General features: G+C 33.2%; 1 protein-coding gene across 2 annotated transcripts; it reads left to right on the top strand.

The window, feature by feature from the left end:
- Positions 1-5,463: 5,463 nt before the first annotated feature.
- LOC142531405 (uncharacterized) lies at positions 5,464-7,827 on the top strand. Of its 2 annotated transcripts, XM_075637514.1 has the most exons (7): positions 5,464-6,072; positions 6,156-6,415; positions 6,485-6,688; positions 6,769-6,861; positions 7,155-7,262; positions 7,335-7,420; positions 7,503-7,827. In XM_075637514.1, the coding sequence occupies exons 1-7, from the start codon at positions 5,892-5,894 to the stop codon at positions 7,537-7,539; spliced, it is 969 nt and encodes a 322-aa protein (XP_075493629.1). In that variant the 5' UTR covers positions 5,464-5,891; the 3' UTR covers positions 7,540-7,827. The 2 variants fall into 2 exon arrangements, with proteins under 2 accessions (XP_075493629.1, XP_075493630.1); XM_075637515.1 differs by lacking the exon at positions 6,769-6,861.
- Positions 7,828-13,076: the final 5,249 nt, after the last annotated feature.

The following is a 13,076-nucleotide window of genomic DNA, read 5'->3' as shown; positions in this document are numbered from 1 at the left end:
AGTGCTCTAAGTGTTGTAAGTGGAATTCATTTTCTTGTGCTCACATGATAATATATTTATGGTGTTTCAATGGTTTTAACATGTTATTCCCTTCCATTTGATTCATATTATGTATAAATACACTTTGTTGTATATTAGAGGCTTTTATATGTCTCAATTGTGTAAAAAAGAATACAAAAGAAAAGAGTATGCAAAGTGTTTGATTTAATGCCCAAGAGAGATTTCAAATGATTTATTGGATTGATAAAGAGATAATCAGAGATTGCATGCAATTAGTTGATCAACGATTTAGGATTATATCCCAACAGAGTATTGATTTATATCGATGGGATATAAGTATAAGTACAGAGACAGAGATACTATTTAAATGTCAATCCACCAGAGAAAAGAGAAATAACATCGTTATTGTTATGATATACCATGTTATTCATGTTTCAAGAGTTGGATGGTATTTAATGATTTCAAAGTCATGTTTTACAGAGTATGATATGTATCCATTGTTATGTAAGAGTTCCACTTGCTGAGTTTTATACTCATTTCAGTTATTCATGTGATGCAGATAAGAGCGACGAGCCAGGACGTTGATTGGAGTCGGGGTCATATGCATACAAGAGATGGAAGGAAGAAGATATTTTGCTAGCATTTTGACATGATCAAAAATGATATTTTGTATTTTGATGCAACACTTTATTGATCATGTATCTACTTTTGATTGTAAATATTTTATGTCAAGAAAATTTTAAATCCTTCTTCCCTCTAAGTAAATTCTTAATTTTCCGCTGTGTTATTTTATAAAATCGATCAGAGATGTTACACATAAACAATTAAATCATGCATAATATGATTTATATGATGTTTGAAAGGGTTTAGAAAACGTGATATACGATCTTCGGCGAGGGTGCGACGTTGGACTATCGGACGACGAAAACTCCTAGCCTTTTCTCCTTCCCTTAATTTCGAAAATTGTATGTGTGTGGGAGTGAATTTTCGGCTGATTGGAGTGAATTGTGAGGTTATGAAAGCCTAGAAGTCCTATTTATAATTTAATTTGTAAGTTAAATGGGCTTTGGTTTTGGACTTGTAATCTTAAGGATAATTGGGCCTACTTAAATTAATTAAATTGAGCTCAACAACACTTAATTAATTAATTACTAAAAGTTTATAAAATTTGTTTCCATAAAATAATATTTTTGATCTTTTAAAACTCCTTGTTTGCCCAAAACCGGCTTCCCAGAAAAAATCGAGCTCGACTCGTAAAATAATTCGAACTCCAACATTTTTAGGAAAATTAAATCATTTTTAAATCATATTAGGAAGCCTTGCCATTATTTAATGAAAAATACATATTCTGGTCTTGGTCGTCCCCGGTGTCCTTTCACATGCCTATTATCGAATATTCGGATAAAATACTTAATTTCATGAAATCATGTCATATTATCATTTAATCATGTAATTATACATTTAATCATATAATAAAATATCATGTAAGCATTTAAAAATAATTAATCAATTAAAATAATTTTGCATGCATACGATTTACGTAGACTGCTTTTTCTGACGATTACATCACTAATAAGCTAAAGCCTAAATGAGAGACATATGTTCAAATTTGTATGCTTCGTAATAGATATTTCTTTCCACGTGGCATAGGGAGAATGTGTCGGTGCGAATTACATGTACAAGCGAGTCAAGTTACTGTAATTAATTTGTTAGTGGCTCGATCAAATCTCGACACGAGTTCGAGTAGTTCGACTGTTCACTCGAATCAAGATCAAGTTTTAATTATTTATATTTGAATAGCTTTATATTATTATTTTTAATTTAAGAGTACTCTCCGTATAAATACATAATTTAAAATCTAAAATTATGCTACAAACATCATCCAGTTGGAGTAACTTGACATTTTCACCAGTCAAGTTCGAACATAAAAATAATACTCGATCTAGTTCGACCGAGCTTATAAAATTTAAATCGAATCGAGTTCGAGTAATATGCTACTCAAATTTGACTCGGCTCATTTGCAACACACACAAAAAATTGTTTTGAAAAAAGATTTGAAGTACGAAAATTCAGGAGTAAAAAAAAGAACTCTAAAATCTTTAGATTTAGCTTCGTTTTGAAAAATAAAAGATTTCTCCATCACAGAACCTAAACACGAATTTACTTTGATCCTTTCTTAAGCCCAAACAATTTTTACATAGGCATTTGCCATCGATTGATACTTTAAAAAGGATAAACAATAAGAAAGATGGACTTAATAAAATATTTTTTAAAAAAAGAAAAAAAAAATTAAACTCTCTGTATATCTGAATTAGTTATAAATTCTTAAAAATACTTTAGAGGGAAGAAAGATTTGGGATGTAGATGAGTTTGAAATAACACGTATGGATTTTATTTTACATCAATTTCAATTATCATCACAATCATTAATCCAAACAATCGAATTGATTCGAATACAAATGATTCAAAAAAATTCCATCCAAATGCACACCTAGCTTCACTTACAACAATTTCTTTTATATTTCCCCCAAAAACAATTTGAAATCAAATTTAGACTTGAGAAACTCAAATTTGAAACATTCAATTATGGAGTCTCAATTCAAATATAAAATATGATCATCATCTAATTCAAGAATTGACATCAAGATATATAGGAAGATAAGGTGGGACCCCTTCATGTGCTTCGCTTTAGTGAAACATGAGGGCATATGCAAGAATGTGCAAATGGAGCCCTTAATAATTGAGTTTAACATGATACGGTCCATGGCTCAATCATCGGTCCTAGCACTACAAAAAAATAGTGTTTTAGAACCGGTTATTTTGAAGCGGTTAGTCAACCGCATCGAATGCGTAAGGTTTTAGAAGCGGTTATTTATTATCCGATTTAATAGAGATTCTGTAGAAGCGGTTCCACTAGACCGCTTCCATTTAGTGAATTCAAAAGCGGTTGATTGGATGCGGTTTATGAACCGCAGCAAAAGAAGAAGGGTTTAAAAGCGGTTTACATATTATCCGCTTTAATAGAATATCATTTGAAGCGGTTTGGCCAAACCGTTTCTATTTAGTGCATTCAGAATCGGTTATTTGCAATCGGTTTACTAACCGCACCTAACGAGTATGGTTGCCAGTAGCTTCTGAATTTCTGAGGGTGTAAAATTGCCAGTAGCTTCTGAATTTCCCTTGTGTTTTCTTGGTCTTTCTTAGGCTTCCTACCTCCAATAGTAGCATCCTTCCACTATGTAGTCGTAAGAAAGTTATAGTTGAATCATTCTTTTACTAGGTGTCTTTTGGTTTAGTTGTTATTATTTTTGTTCAAGGAATAACCTTTTCAGTCTGAGGTTATCATATTGATTCCTTTTTAATATTTGTAGCTATAAAAAATATTATGAAGTACAACTGGAGTATGTGCACAACAACTTAGAAAGTGCTGTAGAAGATGAGTTTTGGTCAAAACAACTGAAGACTAATTTGGGAACATTCTTATACCCTCTTTGAGTTTTGATTCTAATCCCTTCCCAATTTTCAGTTTGTGACCTTATGATATCTATATTCTCCTGTAGCTCACTTTGTGGCCTCTTGAACTTTGTGTTGAACTATGATTATCTGCGAATAATTGAAGATTTTACATTCTGTAGCAGTTGATGAAAATATGCCACAGAGATGCTGGACATAATTTGTGGGGCCCTTAGCTCCTAATCGTTATTATAATGCACTTTGATTAGGATTGACTAATTACAGCGGAAAACGAGTTTAAAATTTCTTTACAATGAGCCCAAAATATTTCTTCTATAATTTAAATACTAAAAATAGTATTTAATCTCACATCATAAACATGCCCACACGTAATCAAAACCATTCATATACAAACAACTCATCTCCTCGGGACATGCCCCGGTATATAATTACATATACATATATACTGGGAACAAAATATAAGCCTCAACTCAAACTGTGACTCCCTCCCGAAGTACCCTCTTCGGTCTCCTGATATCCTGGTGTACCTGCCATTGTCCACACACAAAGACAACAACAGCCCTCCTTGGGGGTGAGCAAAGCTCCGTATGGAACAACCATCATATATACCACAAGTATCTAAACAATGATATATGGTATGCAATGCATGTATGTCGTGGAGGTATCAGGTCAAATGCCCATCCACTGAGCACATGTCAGAATCAAACGAATCGCTATCATATTAATGCTCGAGCTGGCACACCGGCCTCAATAAGGGATACTCGTATGATAGCGTCGACGAAGCGCCATCAAATCCCAAATCTCATATCAATCGTCGGGGCCACAAATGTCTATGTTTTAAGGGTCATATAATACCAAACATAGCATTGTGTTCACAAACCCCAGAATCCAATCAAGTCATATCAGGGTATCCAAGGATCATAGCTCAACGTGCAAGTCATGTATCGATGTATGCATCAAACGATGTGTGTTAACAAAACATTTATTTTATACATCGATATTCCAATCACAATGTCATGTATGCCACATAAACTCAACAAATAAGGCATATAGACATGTATTCTCATTCCAATCAATCAAACCAATCCAACATATATCATATAATACAGATACCTGTCGTATGTTACCCGATCGCAACATACCTCAATTCTTCGTTTTCAGTTGATGTACCCTGAAAATATCGGTATAATACTTTATCTACATCAATAACATACTCATTCCAATCAATAACATAATCCAAAATCATTAATATGAGTTTCAAATATCTTTTGAAACTTCAAAAATTCATATCAAATCCAAATCATATCATAATTCAATTCCGACTTCGAATATGAATTTATTGTCGGTTATTCTACTACATGTAAGAAATTCAACTTCAAATACATTTTATTCCAGCACTTTGATATTTAGAGCTGCTGGAACCAGAAGAAATTTACCTCAGTCAGAAGCCCTCGACGCGACGATTCCGAATATATAATTGGTTTCGCGTTTGGACAGCGTTTCGAAGTCGATTCGAATAAAAAAAATCACTTTTTCTCGTATTCTCTCGAAGTTGTCGAAGGATAAATGAAGAAGGAAAGAAGGAAATCTAATTCTTATCCTCATCTCTCTCGCGCTCGGGCGGTAGAATTCTCGCGCCCGAGCGCGAGACATTCTGTCCCCGAGTGTGAGTTGTGCCGCGCTCGGGCGGTCAAACCTTACCGCTCGGGCGCGGAGTGTTCTGCCTGAATATTATCTCAATATATGACCGCCCGAGCGCCACACATTCTGTACAAATATAAATTTTTGTACTATATCGGCGTCCGGCTTCTCCACTCGAGCTCTTACAACGTCAATTCATATTCACTATTCATTTTCTCATTTTCATTGTCATAATATACATCAAATACATAATCACATATCAAATTCATGAATTATCGATAATCACATAAGATTTACGATAATACGATACACGGTCCTTACATAATTACTCTTAAGCCGGAATAAGAATATGAAGGCACTCAACAAATGCTTTGTCCTTCTTAATAGACTTCCACTTATTAATCATCTTCCACAATGAGACATCAGCAAGACACAAAGGGATTGAAAACATTTTTTTATCATAACATTATATGCAGATTGCAGGTAATAGCATCACTTTTATATCGCATCAAGTAACCACCACGGTGTATCATACTAAGTAGAATGTCACTGTGAGCTGCCTTTCTTGTTTTAATAACAAGAGTACCGATGCAGGTTCAAATTTGAATTGAGAAGCAAAGGTAGACCATATACTATTTTTGTTTTTCATTGCAACTGGTTCTTTTAGTATTCATTTTAAACTCATACTAGTGCAAATTATGGTCTTCTTTATATTTTAACCATTTTCTCGACTGTTGTAATTTTATATTATTATTATTCTCAAGTACATATTAAAAATGACAAACAAAAGACTTCAGAAGTTGATTAAGAATATCAGAAAGCGATCTCGGGGACAAGAATCAAATAACAGGTGTGACGATGAAGTTGGATCACAAGACATAACATCACATTCACCACCGGAGACCCAAAACAATGCACTGGAATCACAACAAGATGACGAGGAGTTCCATGAGGAAGGTTGGAAATATATTTTTAATACATATGATTAAGTTTAAAGCACCAAATAACAATCATAATTTGCATATATATATATTTATCAGGCGAAAATGAAGTGTTGCCTTCGCAGAGGCAGCCGAATAGACGTGGGAGGACTGTAATGAAAGATGTTCATGCATTGCATCATGATGATTTGTTACATATAACGTTTAATGAAAGAGGCCAAACTTATGGAGATTTACAACCGGTACTGGCAAATTATGTGGGGACAATAGCTCGGAATGGAGTTTTGTTGCCCCTTGATTATTTAGACTGGAGAAAAGTTCCAAAGCATCGGTTGGAGGAGGCATGGAAACTTGTTATTGTAAGTTGAGAACTACTTAATATCACACATTAGCTTCAAATATTAACATATTTATGTTTATATTTATAGGCACGATTCATAATCTCCGATCAACATCAAGATTTTGTGATGCAAATGATGGGGGTTGCATGGAGGCGATGGAGGACCGAAGTTAAAGCTACATCTTATGACTCCAATATCCCATTAGAGGAGCTTGTGTCCATTCGCCCTATTCCTCATGGGTTGGCTACAGAAGTTTGGGAAAGATTATGTGCGTACTGGAAGGCTACTGAGGTAATCATGAGTATTTATTATTAAATATATGTATTTATATTTTTATGGATATTCATAGTAAAACATAATTTTTTTTTCAGAAAAGTTCTAAAATAAATCTAGAAAATGGAAAAAATAAAAATGGAACTCATGCACAGGGACGAACGAGTATCCCTTCTCTGGAAGACAAATTTGTAAGCATTAACCTGTATTTTTCTTTGCAAAAAGTCTCATATTACCTATTTGTTGTTTGAAATTTGATGTTATAGATAACTAGTGTTATATGCTTTTATGGTGTTGTAAATATAGATTAATAATTATATATGATGTAGTTAAAATTTAAATATATGTTGTTAATGATCGATTCTAGTTTTTCTTATCATTTATTTTGTTGTTTGTGAATGTGTGAATTAAGAGTATAAGTTTTGTTGTTTGTAAAATTTCAGCATTCATATTTTTTGTATATATGATATCGTTCTTCTATTAGTTGAAAGAGAATGGTAGGAAGCCGACTCGCATCGAAATAATGCATTTGAGTCGGAGAATTAAAAAGAAAGGAGGTGCTCCAGTTGATGCTGAAGCCATACGCTATGAGGTGCTGATTGGTTACAATTTTATATATCACTTTTGAATAAAATTTTCATTTACGTGACGTTTTGTTTGTTAGAATTTGTTGGATGAGGCTGTTCAAACTCGCTTACAAGACATGGCTGAGGGGACACAAGCAATAGAAGTGCGTGAGGATGCATTTCGGTTATATTTTCTTTAAAATTTCATATTATTTTTGTTAATGTTATTACAAAATATATATGTATTAATTACAAGTTTTATGCAGTGATGTATTTGGAACCGAGCATTCTGGCCGAGTTTGATGTCTGGGAGCATGAGCACTGCCTAGCCAAGTCTTCCCTGAACAATGCAGGCGAAGCTCATTCTACAATAGGCAAAACTATCATTCTACTTTGGAGATGACAAATAAATTCAAAGAAATGCAAGAACAAATGAAGAAAGATATGGAGATGCGTGAATCGCAGTTGCGAGCAGAAATGGAGGCGCAAAAAGCACAACTACAGACAGAAATGGAGAAAATGAGACAAATGCAAGATCAATTCGAAAGTTGTACACGGGTTTTGCAGAGTATGATACCTGGAGGGTCTAGTGGGCATGAATTGTTCCAACACAGGTATTTACATGTTATAAAATATCAAATGAAAAAATTGGTTGCTTGTTCTATTCTATGATAATTTCGATTTATTTTGCAACTGTAATGACAAACATCATTCAGAAACACATTTATGCCACATCCAATGAAAGAGAAAATGATGGCAGAACTCCTCCAGAAGAATCATCTGGTGATTAGATATTTAAGAAAAAACATACTTTAATTTTAGCCTTCGTTTGCAATCATCAGTATGTTTTTTTTTTAGAATTTCATGTTTCTGCAAACTTAGATATTTATTTGTGGATTTTATTTGGTTTCCCATTAAATGACAAATGTTTTTGTTGATTTCGAGTTATTTATTTTATATGTATCATGTTTTTTTTTCCATTTTCTTGTGTAGAAGGAAATGAATATAATAATTTGGAATTGTTTTTTTTTAAATAATTATGAATTGGTTTACAACTGCTCTTACAAATTAAAATGTATCGCATTTACAAGCGTTACTTAACCGCTCCTATATCGCCTCGAGAGCAAAGTAACCAAAGCGGGTCTTTTCATTCGGTTCCCAACCGCTGCAAAAAACAATCAACACAAGTGGTGAAAAACCGCTTGTGTTGCTACTTGTAGGAGCGTTTATAAACCGCTTCAAAATAAATGGACCGCAAACGGTTACTAGCCAATTGTGTTGCCACTTTTAAGTGCGGTTTCTTACCGCTTCAAACGAAATGCAGCACCAGCGGTTATACACCGCTTGTGTTGATTCTTACAGGAGCGGTTACCAACCGCGTCAATAATGGTCTTTAGGATCGGTTGTTATTGCTTCACCACCAGCTGTGGTTACGGTGCAATAGACGCTAAGAGCGGAAGAAATGGAGTCGGTACAAAAACCGCTTCAAATAAATTCGAAGCGGTGAAAAACCGCTGCAGATAGTCTAAAACCGGTTCTAAAACACATGTTTTTTTGTAGTGTCAGACACTCGCCAGTCAGGGAGTCGGTCCAATACCCGATTCTCGAAACCATATAGGTGGCCTAGCACCTAACCAGGAGTTGGATGAGGTGGAAATTCATTATTAGAGCTCTATCTTTATTCATTCTTCTACCTATCTCTCGAGTCACAAGATTAGAACACCAGATCACATAAAAATTTTAAGTTTGATATAGTATGTTTGTCTTTTGGCGATTACGATTTTCTATATTGTCAAATTTTAATATTCTGAGTTTGCTATATTTGTTTATCAAGTTTCAGACTTAGTCGCTGATGGGACGTTGAACGGTGTTGACATAAGCAGTATCACATCAATAATGTCACGGAAAAAACACAAAAATAATCAAAATTTGACATATATAAACTAAGACTGAAATTTGATAATATAATATGAAAATTGTGAATTTTCCCCAAAAAATTATTGAACTTTGACTAAAGATAATAGTTGATGATAATCGTGGAGCTCAAATCTTTAAATTGCATAACAACTTAAAATCATTTTGTGATGGATATTGAACATGTGATCATCTTCGTGATGTTATTTTTTAATTGTCTTAATTTTTAGATTAGTTTCTCAAGAAAATACTGATTTGAAGATTTTGGAGATAAAAATATAACTAGAGAAGATATTTTGTTGAATATAAAATTTGATTGTTGAAGATTTTATAGAGATATAAATATATTATTTTGATCAATTAATGTAAAAAGATAATATGCAAAAGTTTGAAAGAGTTTATCAATATTGATTATAATGAAGTTCTATATTTAATATTAAAGTTCATATTCATTTTGAAGATTGCCGCGAATGGTATGTGTGGTTGAGAGAGACCAATGTGATTTTAATATCAAATCTTTCAGAGTTGATTTTGTTGTTGTTGTTTTATATATTATATTCATTCAGACTTTCTTCGATAGAATAATATGATTTCTCTTGAGAGAGCGATATTTATTTCATATAACATATTTTATGTTGTGAGCTTGTCAGATTGGTAGAGTGAAAAATTAACGAGCCAAAATGAGATTGTTCATTCCGTGTTGGATTCGTGTCGCGACAACTACCACGACATGATTCAAACAGTGCAACTTTATTATTTTGTTTTGAAAGCTTTTCTATTGTTGGTGGTGAAAAATAATTGGTGATTCATTCATCGAGAGAGGAAGGTGACATTCTCGGAGGAAAACAATACGCATGCTATCGAAGGGAGTTCGAGTTGATTGATATTGAAGATGAGTGGTGTTCGCCAAGTGATGTCTATTGAACGTGTTCGTTGTAGATGTGTCATTAGAAAATAATGAGTCTTTTATTTGAATAAGTCATTGTATGAGTATAATATATTTGCTTGATATCTGGGCATAGTGCCGTGGATGTACGTCTTTTGACTGAACCACATTAAAATTTCTTGTGTCTTAATTATTTTGCTTTCAGTTTTATTTTATTTTTATTAAGTGAACTAACCATGAAAACTAAGGAAATTAAGAGAAAACCGGATCAACAAGTGGTATTAGATATGATTCTTTTTTTTTTTTCAAGATGTTGCCCCTGGTGTGTAGATTTTGGTTTTGAACTCAATGATATGATGCATGATGGAGAACGCACAAGGTCGTTACGAGTACATTTGGAGAAATAGCGATAATATGTGACAATGAATTTAGCAGAAAGGTCGCATTGTTGACATTCATGGGGAGCATTGTATCCGTCTCAAAGATAGGGGAAAAATTGATTGAAAGCCTCTTGGTTCGATTTTTAAACTTTGTTTATTTTTCTTAAAAGAGCGATATCAATATTTTTTGAATTTTCTTGAATATTGTTTTTTTGATTATTCAAAAATAAGTCAAAGAGGGAGATTGTTAGATGTTATTTTTTTAATTGTATTAATTTTTTAGATTAATTTGTCAAGAAAAATATTAATTTGAAGATTTTGGAGATAAGGAGATAATTGGAAAAGATATTTTGTTAAATATATAATTTAATTGTTGAAGATATTATGGAGATAGAAATATATTATTATGATTGATATGAGAAAATAATATGCAAGAGTTTGTCTATCTTGGATATAACGAAGTTTTCTATTTATTAGAGTTTATATTCATTTTGAAGATTGTTACGAGAGGTCATGTGTGGTTGAGGCAGACCGTTGAGATTTTAATATTAAATTTTTCATAGTTGATTTGTTGGTTGCTGTTTTTATACACTATATATATACATTCAGACATTCTTCGGGAGAAGAATGTGAGTTCGTGAGAGAGCGGTGCATATAACATATTTTGTGTTGTGAGCTTGCCAGATTGGTTGGTTGAGAAATTAACGAGCCAAAACGTGACTGTTCGTTCCCTGTTATATTATGTGTCGCGACAACTACTATGACAAGATTCAAACAACGTCACTTTATCATTTTGTTTTGACAACTTTTCTATTTTTGGTGTTGCACAAGTATTCACTTATTGATGATTCATTCATTAGGAGAGAAAGATGACATTCTCGGGAGAGAACAATTTACAAGTTATCGAAGAAAGTTCGAGTTGACAAATACTGAAGAAGAGTTATGTTCGCAAAGTGAAGTCGACTGAATATGTTCGTCATATGGACATCATCAGAAAAGATAATCTCTTTTATTTGAATAAATCATTGTATAAGTGTAACATATGAGCAAAAACAAACTATAGGTGAGCAACAACAAAAATTTGATGCATTATTGCAACACTTGCAACATGTCATTCCTGGTTTCTCTTTTCAGCCTCCATCGACAGGCTCTTCCACTTGATCTCCTCCATCACTTCCCTCGCCTCCAACGACTATGTAGTTTTTTTTATTTATTTTGCAACAACGACTATGTAGTTTTTTTAATTTTGCAACATTATCTAATTAGTATTTGAGTAAGTTTGTTTTTGGACATTATTAGATTAGTTTGTTTATCTTTTTTAAAAATATTTGATTGTTCAATAGTAAATTGCACATCTATTAAATTTTGTTTTATATATAATTACTTTATTTGATATTCATATTTAATAGACAAATATAATATTAATGACACATTTTGACAATGTTTTTATAGGATGAATAAAAAATAGAAAAATCGGTAACGCTAAAGGCGTCGTCAAATGTCTAATATCTTTGGTGATGAATTTTTTTTCGTCGCCAAATAATTACAATAATATAGGAAAATTGAATTAAAAAATACATTTCGCGACGCAAGGAAGGCGTCGCCACATGATAATACTTTTTGACGACGCGTCGGATCAGTGTCGCAAAATACTTTTTGGCGACGTGTCGCATCAGTGTCGCAAAATGCGTATACCATTAGTGGCGTTTTACTTTCTGCGTCGCCAAAGGCCAGATTGACATTTGCCTACGAACATTTTGTGACGCAACTCAGCGACGAGTTTTGGCGTCGCCAAATATTCGGCGACGTGTTTTCCTTACATTTTGCTACGTTAGTCAACGTCGTTAAATGTAAAATTTCTTGTAGTGCCAGTAGAATAATAATTATTGCGCTCAACAATTACCATTCAAAACTTAAAAGTCAACCACCTCCTCCCTCTCTAGATTTCATCCATGGATGCTCTTGAACAACTTCTGTTCCAGTAGAAGGCGACCAACAGGGCAAAAAAACAGTTTTTTTTTTTTAAAGTTTATTGAAAAATTCAAATACTTTATTTCAATTTTTTTTTAAAGTTTATTGAAAAATTCAAATACTTTATTTCAAGTAATTATATCAGTTTTTTTTTAAGTTTATTGAAAAATTCAAATACCTTATTTCAAGTAATTATATTATATTTGCTCGCTCCTTGTGATTTTTTGGGTTTGGCGATGGATGTGGCTGCCAGCAAATAATAGTGGCCGGCATGTCAAAGGTCGTGGGTTGGTTGAATTCAATATGATTTGCACGAGGCCTGGTGTTGAATGCATGTTGATATTTCGTTATCAATGCGTGGTAATTTAGGTAATAATGAAATCTTGATAGGTATCCGTATCATGTCCAATTTGCACGACCAAGATATATTCGTACGAATGTCGTAAATAGGAATATAATTTTTTTTACTCTTTCTTTGTAAATTAATTTTGAATGCTCCACAACTCTCGATTGTTCAAGGCAAAATACATCTAGGTGACCTGCTAAGCTTTCAAGATTCACAGCAGTTAATTTGGTGTTGGGAAACATTATTTCCTGTAAATTTACTGATATTGAGCATATTTCAGATATTTGCTTGAAAGGGTTTTCTGTCGTCGGCTTAATTGATCCAACTTTCAAGTGTACTTCCA

Source organism: Primulina tabacum, chromosome 17 (assembly GCF_025594145.1).
Source record: "Primulina tabacum isolate GXHZ01 chromosome 17, ASM2559414v2, whole genome shotgun sequence".
NCBI classification, from domain to species: domain Eukaryota; kingdom Viridiplantae; phylum Streptophyta; class Magnoliopsida; order Lamiales; family Gesneriaceae; genus Primulina; species Primulina tabacum.
This window is presented reverse-complemented; position numbering and strand designations above follow the sequence as displayed.